This window comes from Ochotona princeps, chromosome 14, assembly GCF_030435755.1.
Source record: "Ochotona princeps isolate mOchPri1 chromosome 14, mOchPri1.hap1, whole genome shotgun sequence".
Classification (NCBI taxonomy): domain Eukaryota; kingdom Metazoa; phylum Chordata; class Mammalia; order Lagomorpha; family Ochotonidae; genus Ochotona; species Ochotona princeps.
The window spans coordinates 32,746,365-32,767,980 of NC_080845.1; the positions used below are offsets into that span (position 1 = coordinate 32,746,365).

The 21,616-nt window shown below is 43.9% G+C and overlaps 1 protein-coding gene and 1 non-coding gene across 3 annotated transcripts in view; one reads left to right on the top strand and one right to left on the bottom strand.

Moving 5' to 3' along the window:
* Positions 1-21,616, top strand: part of KIF24 (kinesin family member 24) — a 65,484-nt gene that overhangs the window by 27,337 nt on the left and 16,531 nt on the right. For both annotated transcript variants that reach the window (XM_004581216.2, XM_058672667.1), the window contains exons 4-6: positions 3,504-3,601; positions 7,062-7,277; positions 12,292-12,379. In XM_004581216.2, the coding sequence (XP_004581273.2) occupies positions 3,504-3,601; positions 7,062-7,277; positions 12,292-12,379 (402 nt within the window). The remainder of the gene's footprint in view (positions 1-3,503; positions 3,602-7,061; positions 7,278-12,291; positions 12,380-21,616) is intronic.
* Positions 17,357-17,463, bottom strand: LOC118759921 (U6 spliceosomal RNA). Its single transcript, XR_004996462.2, has one exon. It is a non-coding gene; the product is annotated as a U6 spliceosomal RNA (small nuclear RNA).

Genomic DNA, 21,616 nt, shown 5'->3' on the forward strand with positions numbered 1-21,616 from the left:
AGATTTAGTTAGTTTTTATTGGAAAGTCAGATATACAGAGAGGAGGAAAGACAGAGAGGAAGATCTTCCATCCATTGATTCATTCCCCAAGCGGCCACAATGGTGAGAGCTGAGCTGATCTGAAGCCAGGAGTCTCCTGCTGGTCTCCCACACAGCTGCAGGGTCCCAAGTCCTTGGGTTGTCCTCGACTGCTTTCCCAGGCCACAAGCAGGGAGCTGGATGGGAAACAGTACCGCCGGGATCAGAACCGGCATCCATACGGGATTCCGGCACATTCAAGGCAAGGACTTTAGCTGCTAGACTACCACGCTGTGCCCTGTTTTCTCAGTTGGTAACTTGGACTCTGTAATTGGTGAACTTGATTTTGTGCTCCCAATTCGTTCTCAGATGCCCCATTAGATTTACTTTCTATTGTAATGGTACACAAGACAGAATGAACTTAGGGTACAGTGAACCACAGTAAATTGACACAAGTTCAGTTTTCTGAATCTTCATATAATCCAATAAAGAATTCATTCTTAGGCTGACCCTGTAGCATAGTAGCTTAAGCCTCTGTCTGCAGTGCCTGTATTCCATGTGGATACCAGTTCAAGTCCTGGCTGCTGCACTTCCAGTCCAGCTCCCTGCTAAATGGCCTAGGAAAGCAGCAGAGGATGGCCTAGGAAAGCAGCAGAGGATGGCCCAAGTGCTTGGGACTCTGAACCTACATGTGAGTCCTGGAAGAAGCTGCTGGCTCCTGGCTTTTGCCCTGGTCCAATCCTGGCCGTTGTGGTCATTTTGAGGAGTGGGCCTGTAGTTTACTCCTTCTCTCTTTCTATATAAAGTTGCCTTGCAAATAAGAATTTTTAAAAAAATTCATTTTTTGTCTAATTTGTTTCAGAAAGCAGAGATACAAATAAAAGAGACAGTCATAGATGGAGAGAGAGACACACAGAGTTGCCATCTACTGGCCACTCTCTAAAATGAAAAATTCTTTAAATATTTAGAGAGGGCCTGGGCCCGGCGGCGTGGCCTAGCGGCTAAAGTCCTCGCCTTGAAAGCCCCGGGATCCCATATGGGTGCCGGTTGTAATCCCGGCAGCTCCACTTCCCATCCAGCTCCCTGCTTATGGCCTGGGAAAGCAGTCAAGGACGGCCCAATGCATTGGGACCCTGCACCCGCGTGGGAGACCCAGAAGAGGTTCCTGGTTCCTGGCTTTGGATCGGCGCGCACCGGCCCGTACCGGCCCGTTGCGGCTCACTTGGGGAGTGAATCATCGGATGGAAGATCTTCCTCTCTGTCTCTCCTCCTCTCTCTGTGTATCTGACTTTGTAATAAAAATAAAATCTTTAAAAAAAAATATTTAGAGAGGGCCAAAAGATGGCAAGGGTCTTACCTCTAATTCATAGTGTGTGGACTGTCATCATGCCTCAGTCAAACTTGAAATTATTGTTTCCTAATGAGATACAGTTAGGCTGTCAACACAGTAACCCTCTAAATTATGTGACTAATTATGGCCGCTGAATTAATGCTTTCCAGACCAATCAATGGGGTCTCCTATGTCTTTCTTCTGGATTATCACTATTTTTCATGTGCAAAGCATCGTCAACCCCTTTCTCTCTCTAGGTCCACATTTTCAGTTAGTTGTAAAATTTCTCATGTGTCCATCTCCTCATTTCTGTTATTTTCATCCAATTTAGACTTTTTGTACCTCATTACTTTCGCTTGAGTCCCTGTTCCTACTTCATTCAATGTGAAGTCAAATTAATGTAGTAAAATGGCTCAGGGTATCCTTCCCCTTACAAAGTACTTCACTGTTTCCCCACTATCTACTTAATTAAATGTGAACATTATATACACTCCCTTGAGGTTGATGATGAAAAACCTGTGACATGTCCTAGCTCATTAGTCTAGCCTTACTACCTCACTCTTCTTCTTTCCCACCTCCTCTTTTGTAGCCGCATTAATCTTTACTTTCCCTAAACATTAATAGTTAACTCCTTCTCCTTAAATTCCTTGTTCATGCTTCTCCTGTCCTATCTATCTGTCTCCTTCCCTACTTTGCTTCCTGGCCCAGTCTCGGTACAGTCTTTCTCTTGGTGTCTGCCAGTCTGAGGGAATATGTTTTCCCTTTGAATTCCACCCATATTTTACCTGGTCTGCTTGTAGTGATTCGTATGCTTATATAGATTAACATCCTTAGAGTCATATCTTGGGCTCCCAGTGCCTATTGCTAACATTCTTTTTTTGTTTTTTTTAAGATTTATTTTATTTTTATTACAAAGTCAGATATACTGAGAGGAGGAGAGACAGAGAGAAAGTGGAGCTGCCGGGATTAGAACCAGTGGCCATATGGGATCAAGGCGAGGACCTTAGCCACTAGGCCACGCTGCTGAGCCCTATTGCTAACATTCTAGCAGTTAGGCAATAAATGTTCATAGGATTAAAAGCTATGTAATTTATTTTTTTAAAGATTTGTTTATTTTTATTACAAAGTCAGATATACAGAGAAGAGGAGAAACAGAGAGGAAGGAGAGGAAAATTTTCCATCCGATGATTCATCCCCCAAGTGACCACAACGGCTGGTGCTGTGCCGATCCAAAGCCAGGAGCCAGGAACTTCCAGGTCTCCCTCGCGGGTGCAGGATCCCAAAGCACTGGGCCGTCCTCAACTGCTTTCCCAGGCCACGAACAGAGAGCTGGATGGGAAGTGAAGCTGCCGGGATTAGAACTGGTGCCCATATGGGATCCCGGGGCATTCAAGGCGAGGACTTTAGCCGCTAGGCCACACCACCGGGCCCAAACTATGTAATTTATATAGAATGGCAATCTTCGCCTAAGACTCCCCCAAATTTTCAAATATGCTGGCATGAACTGGGCCATGTGAATAATACTCATAGCATTTCCTCTCCTGTATCTAAGGGGACTCAATTTAATACCAATTTGCATCCCTTAAGAATGAACAAATATTCTGTTTTTATATTCTAAGACATGTCTGCAGATAGTTAAGCAAAAGAGAATCCTGTTGAATGCCTGTTTATCTTGAAGTTTGTCATAGTTACAATTTTGTTTTTAAGATTTATTTTTATTGGAGAGACAGATTTACAGAGAGAAGGAGAGACAAAGGGAAAGATCTTCTGTCCATTAGTTCACTCCCCAAGTGACTGCAATGGTGGAGCTGAGCCAATCCGAAGCCAGGAGCCAGGAACTTCTTCCAGGTCTCCCATGTGGGTGTAGGATCCCAAGGCTTTAGGCCATCCTCCACTGCTTTCCCAGGCCACAAAAACAGGGAGCAGAAATGGAAGTGGAGCATAAATGGAAGTGGAGCATCCGGGATATAAACCAGTATCCATATGGTATTGTGGTGCTTGCCAGGGGAGAGGATTAGCCAGTCGAGCCATTGTGCCGGGTCTAGTTAGTTATTATTAGTTAAAATGTGTTTAAGCTTTTATCACATATTAACTAGAATAGTGGTGAAGAAAATCCATAATGTATTTCTTTCTATTAAAATAATTTTTTTTTCAGCATGTTTTTTATTTTGATGAAGTCTTTGGTGAGGCATGTACCAACTGGGATGTCTACATGAAGACTACTCACCCACTCATTCAACACATCTTTCATGGGTATGAAAATCATTGTGTGCTTCTCTTTTAATTTTCTATATTTTGTAAATATTGCTTTGTAAATATTATTTTCAGTTTGAAATTAAGCTAATTTATGTTTTGATCTAAATTTAAATTAAATTGGACTTCTAAAAAATGCAGTGTCTACTTAAATGATTTACCGAGTATAAATTTGCACAGAACTTTTTTTACATCAATATTATTCCTAAGAATTCTGTAGGCTAACTAGCTCACTTGATTTTTTCATTGGCATAGGATAGATAATTAGATATTACTTACAAATTCTTAGAGATGCCTTTTTATTTGAAGTTTTTTTTTTAACATTTTCCTTTTTTTTATTATATTTTTTACAATCTTTACATAGTTAATTAGGTAAAAAAAGGTTCAAGGGCTATAGGAAAGTGGGTAAGGCTATTATTTCCATATTGTTTCCTTCATGTATCTGAGGTAAAGGGGGATATTGAGGGAGCAGCCCCACCCAGTCTTCCACCCACCCCAGGTCCCTGATGTGGGGCATATTTCGAGGGTCTTGCTCAAGTGGTTTTGATTGTTCACCAGTTATGAATTGCTGCCAATCTCGCCACTCCAAGCACAATGAGGTCATTGAAGAATCCCGATTGACAAAGTCCATCTTGGAGTCTTAATTTGCCCAGTATTTTCATTGCCAACATATAGCTGAGGTGGTTGATTGACTTGTTCTGTCCTCTGTTTTTTCATGGTTAGGGTTCTGAGTCTGGCAGTTATTGGGGAGATCCCCAAAGAAACTTTGTCTGAGGTGTTCCCAAACCAGATTCTTGTATGTACTAGCAAGTACAGGGCCTGGTACAGTCCATCGCCCCAATCAGCTGGTGGTTGCAATTGCTGGGTTGGTTCTGTTTCCAGCCCTGACTTCCACTGGAACCAATGGGTGTTGCAGTCCAGCCTGACTCTGCCCAGCATACACTTAGCCCTCACATAAACCAGTGAGAGCTGCAGCCCAGTCAAAGCGACCCACAATAACCCTCACCAGACCTGCCCCCTACCCTGGTTTGCCAGTATGTGCAGCAGAGTAGTCTAGTCTGTCCCACATCCCGTTCGGCTCTCATACATGTCAGTGGGCATATGTCAATGGACTTTAGCCTAGTTCCAGCTAAACAGCTCAACTATCCAGCCCACATGGATGTTGTTGGGTGCCTCTCTGTCTAGCCACTCCAGCCCCTGTCCTAGTTTTCCTGCTCTTCTGTGGGAGTGGTAACCCAAGAGGGAAGAGCCCACTATTTCCCTCCCAGGCCACTCCCACTCCCAGATTATGCACTCTGCAGGTGGTTCTGTGGTTTAGCTTGACAGAAAGTGAAACAGACCATAGATTGATGTGACTTGTCTAAAGTCATATAATGGCAGGTCAGAGACCAGAACCCAGGCCTTTTTTCTCTCAGTATTTGGTTTGCCTGCCACCCCCTCTGTGGCTGTGGCCTCTGCTCACACTATTCCTGCACTACAGTGGAGGCTGTCTGCACTCTTAGTTTTTGTCTTTAGAACTCTTCTTCAAGTATGTTATTTATACTAATCTCACCTTTTTCTCTGTTTTCATATGAATGATCACTACCATCCTGTTTGTTACAGCATGATATCATTTATGTTAATTGTATTTTTCTTCTAGTATTTATTTATTTTTATTGAAAAAGCACATTTAATGAAGAGGAGAGACAAAGACCTGCCATCCACTGGTTCACTTTCCAAATGGCTACAACAGCAGGAGCTGAACTGATCTGAACCCAGGAGCCAGGAGACTTTGGGGTTTCCTATGTGGGTCCCAAGGACTTAGGCCATCCTCCTCTGCTCTCCCAGGCTGCAAGCAGAGAGCTGGATGGGAAGTGGAGCAGCCAGGACAAGAACCGGCACCCATATGGGATGCCAGCACTTGCAAGTAGAAGATCAAGCTGTTGAGCCACCACACTGGCCCCAATTCTTTTAAATTCATTCACCAAAGTTTTCCATTTCCCAAGAATAAGACAATATTTTCTAGGACCTGTTGAAGCACTTACTATGGAATTCAGGAATTCAGTAAGTGTCTGTTGGTCAAGCTGTTTCTTAAAAAATCCTTGTTTACGGGATCCAGCGTCGTGACATAGTGGGTTAAGCTGCTGCCTGCAATGCCGTGCCATCCCATAAGAGCACATGTTCAAGTCTTGGCTGTCCCATTTCCCATTCATTTTCCTGCAGATGCACCTTGGAAAGCAGCTGAAGATGGCCCAAGTGCTTGGTGGGCCTCTGTACCCATGTGGAATACCAGGAAGAATCTGAGTTCCTGGTTGCCGCCGTTTAGAGTGAAACAGTGGGATGGAAGATTGATCTCTTTTTGTCTCTCTGTACTCTGTAACTCTGCTTTTTCAATTTGTGTGTGTGTGTGTGTGTGTGTTAAGTTCTTGTTTACAGAGCAGGTATTGGTAGTGGTTAAGATGTTATTTAGGACACCTGAATACCTTATTAGAGTACTTGGTGTAGGAGGACATTGTGACCCTAGAAGGTCAGGGAGCACAGGATTACAGTTGATGGGACAATATTTGTATGAAAACAACTGAATGGGTGCCGTTTGTGTGACTGATTGGATAACCTTTGCATGAGAACAGCCGAATGGCTACCTTTTGTATGCCTGATGGCATTTCATTTGTATAAGAACAGTTGAGTGCAAAGCATGTGTATGAGAACACTTGATGGAATATACAAGACAAAAGGAGTTCCAGACAAAAGCATACAAACAGTTGATGGGTTTGTTGATAAGCTCAGTACCTCCACCCTTATCCTATATGACCCTCAGTGTAAAGTCTGTTGCCCTGAATAAATTTTGGCTATTGATCATCAGTCAGTAGTCCATGCGTGTTATTATTGGCTCCATGCACCAAGTCCATCGCTGCAGGACAGCGACAACTTGGGATTGAATCCCAGCTCTTCTTCCAATCCAGATTCCTGTTAATGTATACCTGAAAGCAACAAATGGTGGCACCTGTATGCCACCCAGAATGGAGACCTATATAGAGTTTCAAGGTCTTTGCACTGGCCTGAAACCCCAGCTGTTGCAGGTGTTTCAGGAGTGAACTAGCAGATGGAAGACCTCTGTCTCTCTCTCTCTCTCTCTCACTCAGCCTTTCAAAGAAACAAAAATAAGTGAAAACTAAATATAATGTAATGTATGATCTTGCACTGACTTTATTTTGTTTCCTTATTTTCTAGTATTGTCTTATGTAGTGTTATCACTTCTGTAAAGAAAAAAAAATCATGAAGGAAGACACTGCTTTGAGAATGTTTTTTTCTTTTTATGTTTTTCTCTTTTAAAACCCTCCCTCTCCTTAAAGGGTTGTTTATTTGTAGTTGAGTTTTGTCAAGTATTCTGTATTTCCACTTGACTTTGTTCATTAAAAACCTGTGTGTAGGTTAGTAGTTCTTTATTACACATAAAGGATATAAATTGTTCTTTCCCTAGAGGCAATGCCACTTGCTTTGCATATGGACAGACAGGTGCTGGAAAGACCTACACCATGATAGGAACCCATGAGAACCCGGGACTTTACGCTCTGGCTGCCAAAGATATCTTCAGGCAACTAGAAGTTCCTCAGCCAAGAAGGCACCTCTTTGTGTGGATCAGTTTCTATGAAATCTACTGTGGACAGCTTTATGATCTCCTAAATAAGAGGAAAAGGTACTGGGATTTGCCTGGGCAGCTGTACATCTGTTCCTTATGGTTAAAAGTCAAAGCCTCACAGAATCACTGACCGTTAGGCCTTACTGACAGACTTTGATACGTTAGTTTCATTTTTGTGCATGAAGGCTTCCTGTATTTGATGTTTTTTAAGTCGGCTAAATAAGTTTTTAAACTTTTTATTTGGAAGGTGGAGCTACACAGAGAAATTTTTCATCTACTTAACTGTTTCACTCCCCAAAACACCTGTTGTGGGGGGAGCCGGGCCAGTGCTAGGAGCTCAGAACTCCATTCAGATTTTCCATAAGGTCGTAGAGACCCAAGTCCTTCAGCCATGACCTGCTATTTTCCAGAGAGTACATCTCAGGAAGCTGGATAGGAAGCAGAGATGGGACCTGAATCCAGGTACTTCAGCAGGAAATGCAGCATCTAGAATACTGTGCCAAATGCTTGCCCCTGAATTTTATTTTTAATTTTTCAGTTCAGCTAGAGAAAAACATAAGCTAGCCTTCTAATATTTTAAATGATCAATATCTTTATTGTGTTAAAAAACTTTCTAGTCTGTGAAAACATAATTTCAGGAAGTCAAAAAGCAGTATCCATCATGTACTTATTATATCCTGTGCTATTCTTTTGAGCCATTTTTCTTTTCAATTTAAAGATTTATTAAATTGAAAATCAGAGTTGGAGAAGAAGTAGGGAAGAAACAGAGCATCCAACAGAACCATCCACTGGTTCATTCCCTAAATGACCAAAATACTGGAACTGGGCCAGTCCAAAGCTAGGAGCTTCTTGTGGGTCTCCCACATGGGTGCAGGGTCCCAAACTGCGGGCATCGCCCGCGTTGCCGCGTACCCCCAGCCGAGCGGAGGGACTAGGGTTACAAAAAGACAACACACAAGACAACATGCAGTGGGTCACTCTTGTAAACAGAATGCCATTTATTTGGGGTCAGCCTGCATCTTTTATAGTCTGGCTAGTCCCTCCCAGTATTATCTCAATGTTCAAGCAACTCCTAAGATTCCCCTGGGGGCATCTTAACAAAGGGGAAGTAAGGAAGAGGAACTTGCATTCAAGCCAGGGGCTAAATGTATCAGGCCAAGATTGCCCATTCTGTTACCCCTTAGAAACAAGCTAAGCTGTGGAGTTAACCCTTGGGAGACCAGGGCCTACACCAAACACTTGGCCCATCTGCTGCCACTTTCCCAGGTATGTTAGAAGAGAGCTGAACTGAAAATGGAACAGTTGAGACTCAGACCAGCATCTCTATGGATGTCAGTGTCACAGGTACCTCTTTATTACGCCTGCTGTGCCACATGCTGGCCCCAACAGTGGCTTTTATTCTCATGCCAAATGTCCTTTGACGAAATCAAGTATTGACTGGAAAGGACTCCTAATGAGGGTGTTGGGACTTGGAAAGTCAATCAGTGAGTTAACTTGAGGCTTCAAAATCAGCACATGGAGGATAAAAAAGAAAGTGGGTCAGACTGCTGTTGTGGCATAGTGAATAAAGCTGCCACCTCAGTGCCAGCGGCCCCACTTCCAACCCAGGTAACTGCTAATGGTCTGGGAAAGCAGCTGAGGATGATTCAAGTGCTCCAATTTTTTTTTCAAGCTTTATTTATATTTTTTATTAGGAAGATTTATAGAGAGAAGGAATTACAGACAGAAAGATCCTCCTGTCTCCTGGTTCACTCCCCAAGTGGCTGCAACAGCTAGAATTAAGCCTATTTGAAGTCAGGAGCTTTTGTTGGGTCTCCCACACAGGTGCAGGGTCCCAAGGCTTTAGGTTGTCCTCTGCTGCCTTCCCAGGCCAACAGCAGCAAGCTGGAAGGGAAGTGGAGTATCCAGGACATGAATTGACACGAATATGGAATCCTGGCACATGCACGGTAAGGATTTAGCCATTGAGCCTTTGTGCCAGGTTCAAGAAAAAAATTTTTTTTTTCAGAAGGGCCCAGCGCAGTAACCTAGTGGCTTATATTCTTGCATTGCATGCACTGGGATCCATAATGGGTGCCGTTCATGTCTCAGGTACTGCACTTCCCACCCAGCTCCTTGCTTGTGACCTGGGAAAACAGCTGAGGATGGATGGCTCAAAGGCTTTGGGACCCTGCATCCACGTGGGAGACCTGGAAGAAAACTCCTGCCTCCTGCCTCCTGCCTCCTGGCTTCAGATCAGTTCAGCTCCAGCTGTTGCGGCCACTTGGGGAGTGAACCAACAGACAGAAGAGATTTCTCTTTGTCTCTCCTTCTCACTGCAAAATCTGTATTTCCAATACAAATGAAATCTTAAGTTTTTTTGGTTTTTTTGTGTGTATTTTCCAGAAAATTATTTCTGGTGACTAGCACTGTGGTGTAGTGACTAAAGCTGCCGCCTACAGTGCTGGCATGCCATACAGACCCCAGGTTGAGTCCTAGCTATTCTGCTTCTGATCCAGCTCCCTCTACTGGCCTGGGAAAGCAGCAGAGGATGGCCTAAGTCCCTGGGTCCCTGCACCCATGTGGGAGACAATGATGAGCCTCCCAACTCCTGGCTTCAGTCTAGCCTAGCCCTAACTTTTGTGAATGTTCCAAGTGAGCCAGCAGCTGGAAGATCTATCTCCTATCTCTGTGTATATGTGGTACACTCTCACTCTCTCTTAAAAAAAAAAAAAAGCTCAGTGGCCTAATGGCTGAAGTCCTCACCTTAAATGTGCCGGGATCCCATATGGGTGCCAGTTCTAATCCCTGCAGCTCCACTTCCCATCCATATTCAGCTCCCTGCTTGTAGCCTGGTTAAGCAGTGGAGGATGGCCCAAAGCCTTGGGACCCTGCACCGGCATGGGAGACCTAGAGGAAGTTCTTGACTCCTGGCTTTGGATCAGTGCAGCACTGGCCATTGCGATCACTTGGGGAGTGAATCATCGGACAAAAGATCCTTCTCTCTGTGTCTCTCCTCTTCTCTGTATATCTGACTTTGCAATAAAAAAAAATAAGTCTTTAAAAAATATATATACATATATATACACACACGTGCATACATATATACGTATATAAAATATTTTCTGTATTTGGCAATGAAGTGGAGTTCCATTGCTAACCTTCACATTGTACTAAAGGAGAAGCACTCTTAGTGCTTTAATAGATCCAGCACATAGCTCTGAGTGCATCTGGCTTAATGATGATGGTAGACCTTAACCATTCATTACCTCACTTGCAGCCTGAGGCATCCAGATGCAGCCCATTCCTTGCTCTGTTGGAAGATATGTGAGGACTCCTTATGCTGAGAAAAAAAAATGTTATTACCATTTAGGAAAATCATTGGCTCAGATAACCAAAAAGCCCAAAGGACAGTCTGTCTTCAGGGTTGGTTTGTTTCAACAGCTCACGGATGTTTTTATTCTGCCCGTACCTCCCCCCAAGATTTATTTATTTGAAAGCCAGGGTTAGGGAGGGAGGGAGAGACTCAGAGCAGCTAGGACTCAAAGCTGTGCTCATGGGCCCGGCGCAATAGCATAGTGGTTAAAGTCCTCACCTTGAATGCTCTGGGATCCCATATGGGCACCAGTTCTGGTCCCGGCGGCCCCTCTTCCCATCCAGCTCCCTGCTTGTGACCTGGGAAAGCAGTCGAGGACGGCCCAAGGCCTTGGGACCCTGCACCCATGTGGGAGACCCGGAAAGAGGTTCCTGGCTCCTGGCTTCAGATTGGCGCAGCACCGGCCGTTGTGGTCACTTGGGAGTGAGTCATTGGATGGAGGATCTTGATCTCTGTCTCTCCTCCTCTCTGTATATCCGCCCTTCCAATAAAAATAAATCTTAAAAAAACAAAGCTGTGCTCGTGTGGGATGACAGTGTTGCAGGTAACAGCTTTACTCACTGCATCTCAACACTGGCTTCAACAGCTAATGGATGTCCTAAGAATCCACTTTTTTTTTTTGGGCCTGGCGGCATGGCCTACCGGCTAAAGTCCTCGCCTTGAAAGCCCCGGGATCCCATATGGGCGCCGGTTCTAATCCCGGCAGCTCCACTTCCCATCCAGCTCCCTGCTTGTGGCCTGGGAAAGCAGTCGAGGACGGCCCAATGCATTGGGACCCTGCACCCACGTGGGAGACCTGGAAGAGGTTCCTGGTTCCCGGCATCGGATCGGCGCGTATTGGCCCGTTGCAGCTCACTTGGGGAGTGAATCATCGGACGGAAGATCTTCCTCTCTGTCTCTCCTCCTCTGTGTATATCTGGCTGTAATAAAATGAATAAATCTTTAAAAAAAAAAAAAAAAGAATCCACTTTTTTTTTTAATCTTAGGAGGTTTATTCCAGTGGGACAGGAACGGGGGTGGAGGTGGTAGGGAGGCAAGGAGGAAGGGGAGGAAGAAGGGGGGCGGGAAGCCAGAAGGAGAAGGAGAGAGGATCCACTTTTAATGCTTTTTTTTTTCCTAAAGATTTATCTATTTTTATTTGAAATGTGGAGTCATAAGTCACAGAGAAAAAATTAAAGAGATTTTGCATCTGCTGGCTCATGCCTTGAATGGCTGCAACAGCCGCAGCAGAGCTTATCATGAGCCAGGAGCTCCCCCTGGGTCTCCCACATGAGTGCAGGGCCCCAAGGACTTGGGCCATCTTCCACTGCTTTCTCAGGCTGTTAGGAGGGAGCTGGATTGGAAGTGGAGTAGCTGGGACTCGAACCGGCGCTCAAAGAACACCTTGGCACTGCCCCTCTGCCCCACCCCCACACTTTTACTGTCTGAGAAAGGAGGGAAGCTATCTTGCCACCAGGCACCTGATAACCACACCAGGTCTTTGTTTTGACTGAACTGGCATAGATCCCATATCCATTACTGAACCAATCACTATAGCCAGGAAAATGCCATGTGTTGATTGGCATATGTTTTGCTTATGTGCTCATTTTTAAATTATAGCCGAAGATGCTTGATTTGTTTTAAACAATCAAGGGCTGTGCCTGTACCCTGAGTCTGAGATCAGGAGGGGGAGAAGGGGAGGTGAACACTCTACTGACCATGCTTTTGCCCCTGCAGGCTCTTCGCAAGAGAAGATAGCAAGCATACCGTGCAGATAGTGGGACTTCGAGAGCTTCAAGTGGAGAGTGTGGAGCTCCTCTTGGAGGTAACTCTTCCTCTCTCTTGCTCCCCGCTCCCTCGTCACCCCCCGTAGCAGTGTAAGGACAGAGAAAGAATTCATTTTGTCTTCTAGCCAGTGCAGTGGACTCACAGTTAAGCCAAGGTCAGTAGCAAGCATACCACTTTGCAGTTGTAAAATGTGACCTGTTTTGAGAGGCTAACTTGTTTCTCTGTTGGTTAAGGGGCAGTAGGACATGGTGGAATTTCAGCACGTTGGCAGACACACCCTGGCAAGTTTTAAACACTGTTACTGTATTTTTCTATGGTAGTGGACTCTGGGAAAAACTGCTAGAGACAAATATTTAAAATGAAATGTTACATAAGCATCTATTTCACTGGGGTTCAAGTCAAAGACTATGGTGAAAATGTCCTTTTCCTGAGTCAACCATTTTTTTTAAAAAGATTAATTTTATTTCAGAGTGACAGAGATCATTCATTACCTGGTTTAGTCCCCACGTGGGCGTACCAGCCAGGTCTGGTCCAGGCCAAAGCCAGAGCCAGAAATTCCATCTTGGTCTCCCACAGTCTCCAACAGGAATGATAGGGGCCCAAGCACTTGAGCTGTTGTCAGCCATTGTCTCAGGCACATTAGCAGGGAGCAAGATAGAAAGTGGAACAACCAGGATTCCAGCTGCCATCCCAGTATGGGACGCCTGTGGCACACAGCCAACCCCTGAGACAATAGTTTTTTTTTTTGTTTTGAAAGGAATTTTGAGATCTTTTATTAAAGGATGTTAGTATGAAAAAAGCAGTACTTGTTCACTGTTACACCTAAACATTACAGAAATATACAAAAAGAGAGAAAATAAAGGTACCCTAATATATATAAAACCCCTCTGCCTGTGAAGTTAACATAACTGTTAACATGATATTTAGGGTTTTCCCCCCCTGATTGGACCTTTAATAACTTCTGTATAAATATGTTTCTAATGAACCATCCTTTAATGCAGTGTTTCTTAACCTTGGCTTTATATTAGATATTTGGGAGATTTTTTTCCCCCTTACTTAAAAAATGTTGTAACCTGTTTTATTGTGAAAACATTGCACTATACAGAGGTGTGCATGCAGCAGGAATGTGTAATAGTAAGGAAATAAGCACTACCTATCTGGATCAAGAAATAGAGCATTACAGCGCACCACAAGCCTGGCTGTGCAACTTGCTATTGTACTGACTTTATGCTAATCACCTTCTTTGTTAACAGTTTCAGCACCTGTGCTTTCATCCTGAAATCATGTAATTTTGTTTATTTTGTGAATAGAGCCACACTGACTATATACTCTTTTGTGTCTTACTTCTTTTGTTCAACATTGTGCTTTTGAGTTCTATTTTGTATTTTTGCACATTGCTGTTATTCTGTTCATTATTATTTGCTGTGGAGTGTTCTGTCATAGGAACATTACCGCAATTTATCATTCTCTCACTGATGGACAGTTGGAGTGGCTTCTGTTCTGGGAATGTTCTGAACAATGCAGCCCTGAGTGGCCTCATCTCGCTCGTGTGTTTCAGTAAGAGCGCCTGGCTTCTCTAGGCCCTGCAGTAGTTGTGAATGGTTGGGGAGAACTGCAGGCTGATCTTCCACCACACTGAAGGTCACCTGTTTTCCAAGGTGGAATCCTTCCCCACTTGTACTAGATGGCCAATCCCATTGTTCTTCATCTCACCAGTTGTTTTTATTAATAGATTTTTGAATTTTTACCAGACTAGGAGTTTTTAAGTTTTACTTCATTGTGATTTAAATTTGCATTTTCCTGAATGAGAATAAAGTTAAACATGTTATCTTTAGTATGTCATTGGGATTTCCACTTTTAGGAATGCCAGTTTAAGTCCTTTGCTTATTTGGAGGTTTCTATCTTTTCCTTAACAATTTGTGTAGCCTGGATATGAGTTGTTGTCCTTTTTTTTTTTTTAATTGTTTATTTGAAAAGCAGAGTTGCAGAAAGAGAGGGAGAGACTGGTTCACTTCTGAAATGGCCTCCGTGGCTGGGGTTAGGCTGGATTGAGCTAGGAGCTTGCAGCTCCATCTAGGTGTTCTGTGTGGATGTAAAGCTCAAGTACTCAGGCCATCTTCTGCTGCTTTCCCAGATACATTAGCAGGGAGCTGGATTGAAAATGGAGTGGGGGGCTGGTGCCATGGCATAATAGGTTAAGCCTCCACCTGTGTTGCCAGCATCCCATATGCTGTTCCACTTCTTATCCAGTTCGCTACTAATAGCCTGGGAAAGCAGTGCAGGATGGCCCCATGTCCTTAGGCCCCTGCATCCCTGGCAGGAAACCCAAAAGAGGCTCCTGGATCCTGGCTTTGCACAGGCCCAGTTCCAGCTGTTGTGGTCACTTAGGGAGTGAACCAGCAGATGGAAGACCTCTGTCTCTTTTGTAACTCTGCCTTTCAAATAAATAATAATAAATCTTAAAAAAAAAAAAAAAAAAAAAGGTGGAGCAGCCAGGACTTAAACTGACCAGCATTGCAGGAAGCAGCTTAACCCACTGTATCCCATTTGTCCAGATATGAATGTTTTGTTAGGTGTTTGTGTCAAAAGAGTGTTGTCTCATTCTGTGGCCGTCTTCCCAGTTTTTATGTCTTAATGCCTGAGTCCTCATGTTATTTAGATCAGGCTCTCTTAGGGATGGGGCCCAGGCATGGGTTGTATTATTTTAAGTGGAAATATAGTTCATAGACTGTAAAATTTACTCTCTTCAAGAGTACAATTCAGTGATTTCTATAGTATATTCATAAAATTGTGCAACCTTTGTCATTAATTCCAGAATGAATCTCTGTAGCTTTTGTTAGTCACTCCCTATTTCTCCCGTCCACAGTGCAACAATTAATTTTCCATTTCTATAGATTTGCCTATTCCAGTCATATAAATAGACTTATACAGTAGGCTGCTCTTGTCTCTGGCTTCTTTTATTCACATAATATTTTCAGGTTTACTGTGTATAAGTGTTTCATTCCTTTTTTGTGGATGCATAAATACTGGTGTATGAATAGACCCTAAATTATATTTATCCACTCACCAGTCAATGAATTGTTTTCATTTTTGGTTATTATGAGTAATCCTGCTATGAACATTCATGTAGAAGTTTTTATGTGGATTTAACTTTTTCAGGTTTTGGGGGTATATGCCCAGGAGGAGAACCGCTGGGTCATACTCTGAGTTCTTTGAGCAACTGCCACACTGTTTTCCAAAATGACTGTACTATTATTTGCTGCCATCAAAAAAATATGATGGTGAGCGTTATTTTATAAGTACACCTGTTAGGGGATAAGGGAAATCCCATGGAACTGTATCATAAAATGATGATAATAATAAAAGATTAAAAATGAAAAAAAATACACCTGTTTCTGACCTGCAACCATCATAGTCATTCGGATGTAGTATAGATAGCTGGCTTAGTGAGACAGAATAAACAAATAATTGACTTCGGCCAGAAACCTGGTATGTGGCATTAACAACATCAAACCATCTCTTGAAAAGAAACAGACCCTTACCATCAGTAATTAATTAGCCAGATGCAACCATCTCCTTGCACTGAGCAGATAAACAAAAAACTGGTTTTTACCGGTTTGAACAGCTGTCTTGACTGCTGATCAACTTTTGCTTCCTTATAATAATAGTTAAAAAAATATATAACTCTTGAGATCTGAAATGCTGATAAAACATAGTATATTTAAGAGCATGTTATGCCAATTGTGCATGCTCAGAGACACCGCCCACCCCGAACATGGTACATGGCTCTGCTCTGAGTTCAGAATAAACTTCAGGCCTTGGACACTCAATGCAGCTCATCTCTCCAATCCTGGCCATACTCTGACTATAGAGTGGGTACTTTCACTGTCAATAAACATAACAAACTTGATCTTACAAAGGAGAAAACATGCTAAAAACTTAGGTTATAACCCAAGGACACATAGCTTTTAACTGAAAAATCTGATTCTAGTTTAGAATTTTTTTTAAAGATTTATTTATTTTTATTGCAAAGTCAGATATACAGAAAGGAGGAGAGACAAAGAAGATCTTCTGTCTGATGATTCACTCCCCAAGTGACCGCAACAGCCGGTGCTGTGCCATTCGGAAGCCAGGAACTGGAATCTCCTCCAGGTCTCCCACGCGGGTGCAGTGTCCCAAGGTGTTGAGTCATCCTCAACTGCTTTCCCAGGCCACAAGCAAGGAACTGGATGGGAAGTGGAGCCACCTGGATTAGAACTGGTGCCCATATGGGATCCCAGTGTATTCAAAGCAAGGACTTTAGCTGCTAGGTCACCACGCTGGGCCCTGGATTCATTTTTTAGCCATAGTGAAACTACCCATAGTGCATAAGTAGGAATCACCTTTTCTTCTTAAGGAAAAAGACACTTGGTGAATTAGTATCTTTATAGCAGTTATCGTTCATAATTGTTTGATTAAAAATAGGTATTTAGGGCCCGGCGGCGTGGCCTAGCGGCTAAAGACCTCGCCTTGAAAGCCCCGGGATCCCATATGGGCGCCGGTTCTAATCCCGGCAGCTCCACTTCCCATCCAGCTCCCTGCTTGTGGCCTGGGAAAGCAGTCGAGGACGGCCCAAAGCTTTGGGACCCTGCACCCGCGAGGGAGACCCGGAAGAGGTTCCAGGTTCCCGGCTTCGGATTGGCGCACACCGGCCCGTTGCAGCTCACTTGGGGAGTGAATCATCGGATGGAAGATCTTCCTCTCTGTCTCTCCTCCTCTCTGTATATCTGACTTTGTAATAAAAATAAATCTTTAAAAAAAAATGGGTATTTAAAGAAGGTATGTTTAAATTTCAGATAACAGTGCTCATAGGAAATTCTTCTGTTACTTTTTCAAACCTGATAGTTAAACTAGGGTGTGTAAAGTGGCAGTGTATCCCACCATGGACATAAATATTTTCTAATAGCTTCTTTTTCCTAAAACAAATAGGAAGTTTTTCTTAAAGTTTGGGGTCTCATGTCTAGGTGTTTCTTTCTTTAATGTGGAATGCTTCACAAGTTTTCATGTCATCCTCAAACGGGGGCCATGCTAATCTTCTCTGTATCGTTCCAGCTATAGTGTATGTGCTGCCAAACCGAGCACATGTCTGTGTGTTTCTGACTCCAGCACTCTGAGATCCAAAACCCAAGGACAGCACTTGAGTGTGTCTGGTTTTTGTTTTTCTGGTTTTTTTTTTTTTTTTAACGATTTACTTATTTATTTATTTTTATTGGAAAGGCAGATATACAGAGAGTCGGAGAGACAGGAAGGAGGATCTTTCATCCGATGATCACTCCCCAAGTGAGTGCAATGGCTGGTACTGCGCAGATCCGAAACCGGGAACCAGGAACCTCTTCCAGGTCTCCCACGTGGGTGCAGGGTCCCTAAGTTTGGGGCCGTCCTCGACTGCTTTCCCAGGCCACAAGCAGGGAGCTGGATGGGAAGTGGGGCTGCTGGGATTAGCGCCGGCGCCCTTATGGGATTCCAGTGTGTTTAAGGCGAGGACTTTAACCACTACGCTATTGCACTGGGCCCGAGTGTGTCTTTTATAGGGTTACTTTCTAGTGCTTGTAAAGTCAAGTTGGGGACAGCACATGTTGAAAGAGCTCCCCTGAATCCCTGAACTTTTTTTTTTTTAAGATTTATTTTTTATTGGAAAGTTGTATTTACATAGAGGAGATGCAAAGAGAAAGATCTTCTATCTGCTGTTTCACTTTCCAAGTGCCCGCAGTGGCCAGAGCTGAACAGATCCAAAGCCAGGAAACTGGAACTTCTTCCTGGTCTCCCACATGGGTGCAGGGTCCCAAGGCTTTGGGCCACCCTTACTTGCTTTCCCAGGCCACAGGCAGGGAACTGGAAAGGAAGTGGAGCAGCCAGGATATGGACCAGTGTCCATATGGAATCCCAGCTCATGGAAGGGGAGGACTTTAGCTGCTTGGCTGCTGCATTGGGCCCGCCGTAAGCATTCTTACACTGCCCAGAGTTTCCTCCATTAGGACTTGCAAAGAAATTGTTTCTCAGAAGCTTTTTTTCTGTGGTCCTTTTATTCATGCCTCGAGCCTCAGGCAAGTTTGGTCCTCGTGATTTCTTTGTTCCTGGAAATTAGACCGATTAAATGAGGAAGAAACGAACACTGGAAGGAAATTCCTTTACCTTGACCATGGGCCTTAGCTGTGCTAATACAGTTAGGTGTCTAGTCAGCTGCTCTGTTTTGGTAGAGCTTATGGTACTGTGTTATCCTGAAATATGGTTCCAAAGAAAAACAGAAGTTACTCAAGAACATCTTGTTGAATTGCCATTGATACCCTCAGTCTACAACATAGGCAGTGTTCGACAAGCAGGAAGCCAACTGAGATGGAGGTGGAAAGCCGGTTTAAATTATGTATGTCTGACACAGTTGTCCTCAGGGGCTTCAAACAGCAGCACTTGCTGACTTAGGTGTCAAACGTTCTCTCTCTCAGGTGTCACTGTGGGTATCACCTGTGTGCTGGCTCCGGTGTCCTCTGCCAGTGCCTCCCACCCCCGATCACCCTCAGCATTGCTCGGACATGGCCACTTGTCGCCTGCCTGCACGACTGGCAGCTTCATTGTTCACACGTAATTGTTGTGTATTTCCTTCAGGGTTTTTTTTTCCTTCTGATATTTGTTTCCTTATTCTTTCCCGTGAAGTAGCAGGACAATTCCTTTGCAGAGTACTCACCACCTCATCACATTCAGAATCCAGATTTTGTTAGGCAATTAAATGGGCACGTTCTTGTTTTCAGTATTAGCTATTTATAAGATTCTAAGCCATTCTTTTAGACATTTTACATAATCTTAGGCATGCTTTCCTCGGATTTTAGACAAACCTGCTTCCTGGACGTTGCCCACCCAAGAGCTTCTCCTAGTTGGGCCTCGCAGGTGTATACAGATAATAGAGATGTTATACACGAAGCCAGACTGATGCAGTGCTCTGGGTCCTCCTTTGATATTCATGCAGGAAGCTTGAGACGACTCCAGCCTTGCAACCAGAGGGTGCTGGCTGCCAGCACTGCCTGTCTTTAAGCATAGCCTCTACCTTTCTAACTGGAACACATAAATGGGAGTAGATAATTGAATTGGATGACAGAGAGAAGGACATGAGATCCCATACTAAAAGGCTTAGTGTGATGCTAGCCGGGTTTGTCACATGTACTAGTAAGTCTCTGAATGTTTCCTAGAACCATGGAATTCGGAAGTTTTACCCAGATCCCTGCTTCACCACTCACAGAGTATGTTCTCTAAAGGACCTAGACTTAGGAGCTCTGATATTCTAGTTAAGGAAAGAGAAGTTTGGGAAACAGGAAAACGATCCCTAATGATTTTTAAGATTATTGCATTCGTTTTTCTCAGTTGCTGGATTTGCGCTTCTCCAAATAGATTGTCCTTCCTTGCTTTCTCTCTCTCTTTCCTCCCTCTCTCGCTCTGTTTCCTCCCTCTGTACCTCCCTTCATCCTGTCTCTTTTTGGCTTATACTGGGAAATGTGTGTTATTTCATATTGATCTGTTAAGTTGAATTTTCCCATGGAACTCTTTATTATTTTGAATTTATGAAAAATAACTTAATATTGGTATCCTTCTAAAATTGTTTTGAGAACTTGCTGTGTGCCAACATGATATTGAATATTTTAAATGCATTTTTTTTTAAATCCTCAGAACAAACTTACAAGAGTCCCATTGAAAAACTGAAGCCCTGAAAAATCAAGTGGTTTACTGAAATTTCACAACGATTTGTAGCACTGGTGAATTAACCCTGACAGTCTGACCTTACTTAAAAGACAGAGTGACAGATCTTCCATCCAGTAGTTCACTCCCCAAATGACTGGAATTGTCAGAGCTGATCCAAGCTCAAGCCAGGAGCCTGGTGGAAGTCCATCCAGATCTCCCATGTGCATGACAGGATCCCAGGTACTTGGGCTGTCTTATGACCTGGGAAGGCAGTACAATACGGCCTAAGTCCTTGGTACCCTGCACCCACGTTAGTGACTCGGTCTGATTAAATCCACTCTAGCCATTGAAGCTGTTTGGGGAGTACACCAGCAGATGGAAGGTCTTTCTCTGTAAATCTGATCTGCCTTTTATAATAAAAATAGATAAATCTTAAAAAAAAAAGAAAGAAAGAAAACCTGGGCCTGGCATGATGGCTCAGTGGCTAAATCCTATAATCTATAATCCTATAATCTATAATCCTAAAAATCTATAATAGGGACTTTTAAATTTTTTTTCTTTTTTATTATTTTTTTTTCTTTTGGGACTTTTTAATTTTTGATGATGTTTACATAGTTGATCTGAGTGGGAAGGATCGAGGATCAGGGGATAGTGGGTGAGACCATTGTTTACACATTTTCTTTTTCTTCTTTCTGTATATGGGGGAAAGAGGAGAAACCACACCCAGCCTCCCAACCACTGCATTACCCCGGGAATGGGGAACTGTCACCTGTTGTCATCCTGGGTTCCCGGATGTGGAGCCTGTTCTGAGGGTTCTGAGATACTGTTGATACTGCTGTTCCGAGGATGCAGAACTCATTCCAAAGTTGATTGGCTATCATAGTCCACCTCCAAGTCTCTGTTGACCTAGAAATGTGCTGTCAAGCTTCACTAGGCTAATGATCAGTTTGTTCTGCCCTCCATCCTCAGCAAACCAGTGGGTTCTACAGCCCAACCCAGCCCTGTCCACCACATGCTTGGCCCTCATGGACACCAGGGGGAGCTGCAGCCCAGTCAGAGTCCCCAATGCTCCCACTGGACTGGCCCCCCGCCCCCAGGTTCTGGTTCCTGTACCTGCCAGCATGTGCGGTGGACTGGTTCAGTCTGCCCCAAATCCCATCGAGATCTCATATACATCATTGGGCATTGAAGCCTAACTCAGCCAACTCCGCCCTCGGGCCCACACTCATGCCAGCACGTGCCACCTCCTGTCCAGCCAAGCACATTCCCAGTCCTGGTTCTCATGCTCACCAGTGGAAGTTGCAGTCCATCAGAGAGGAAACTTAATGAATTTTTGAAAAGAATCTGTAATAGGGCCTGGCACAGTAGCCTAGTAGCTAAATTCTCACCTTGAATACACAAGGATCTGTTGTGGGCACCGGTTTATATCCCGGCTGCTCCACTTCCCTTCTGACTCCCTGCTTGTGGCCTGGGAAAATAGTCGAGGTCGGCCCAAAGCCATAGGACCCAACATCTGCACGGGAGACCCGGAGGAGGCTCCTGGCCCTGGCTTTCAGATCAGCTCAGCCGC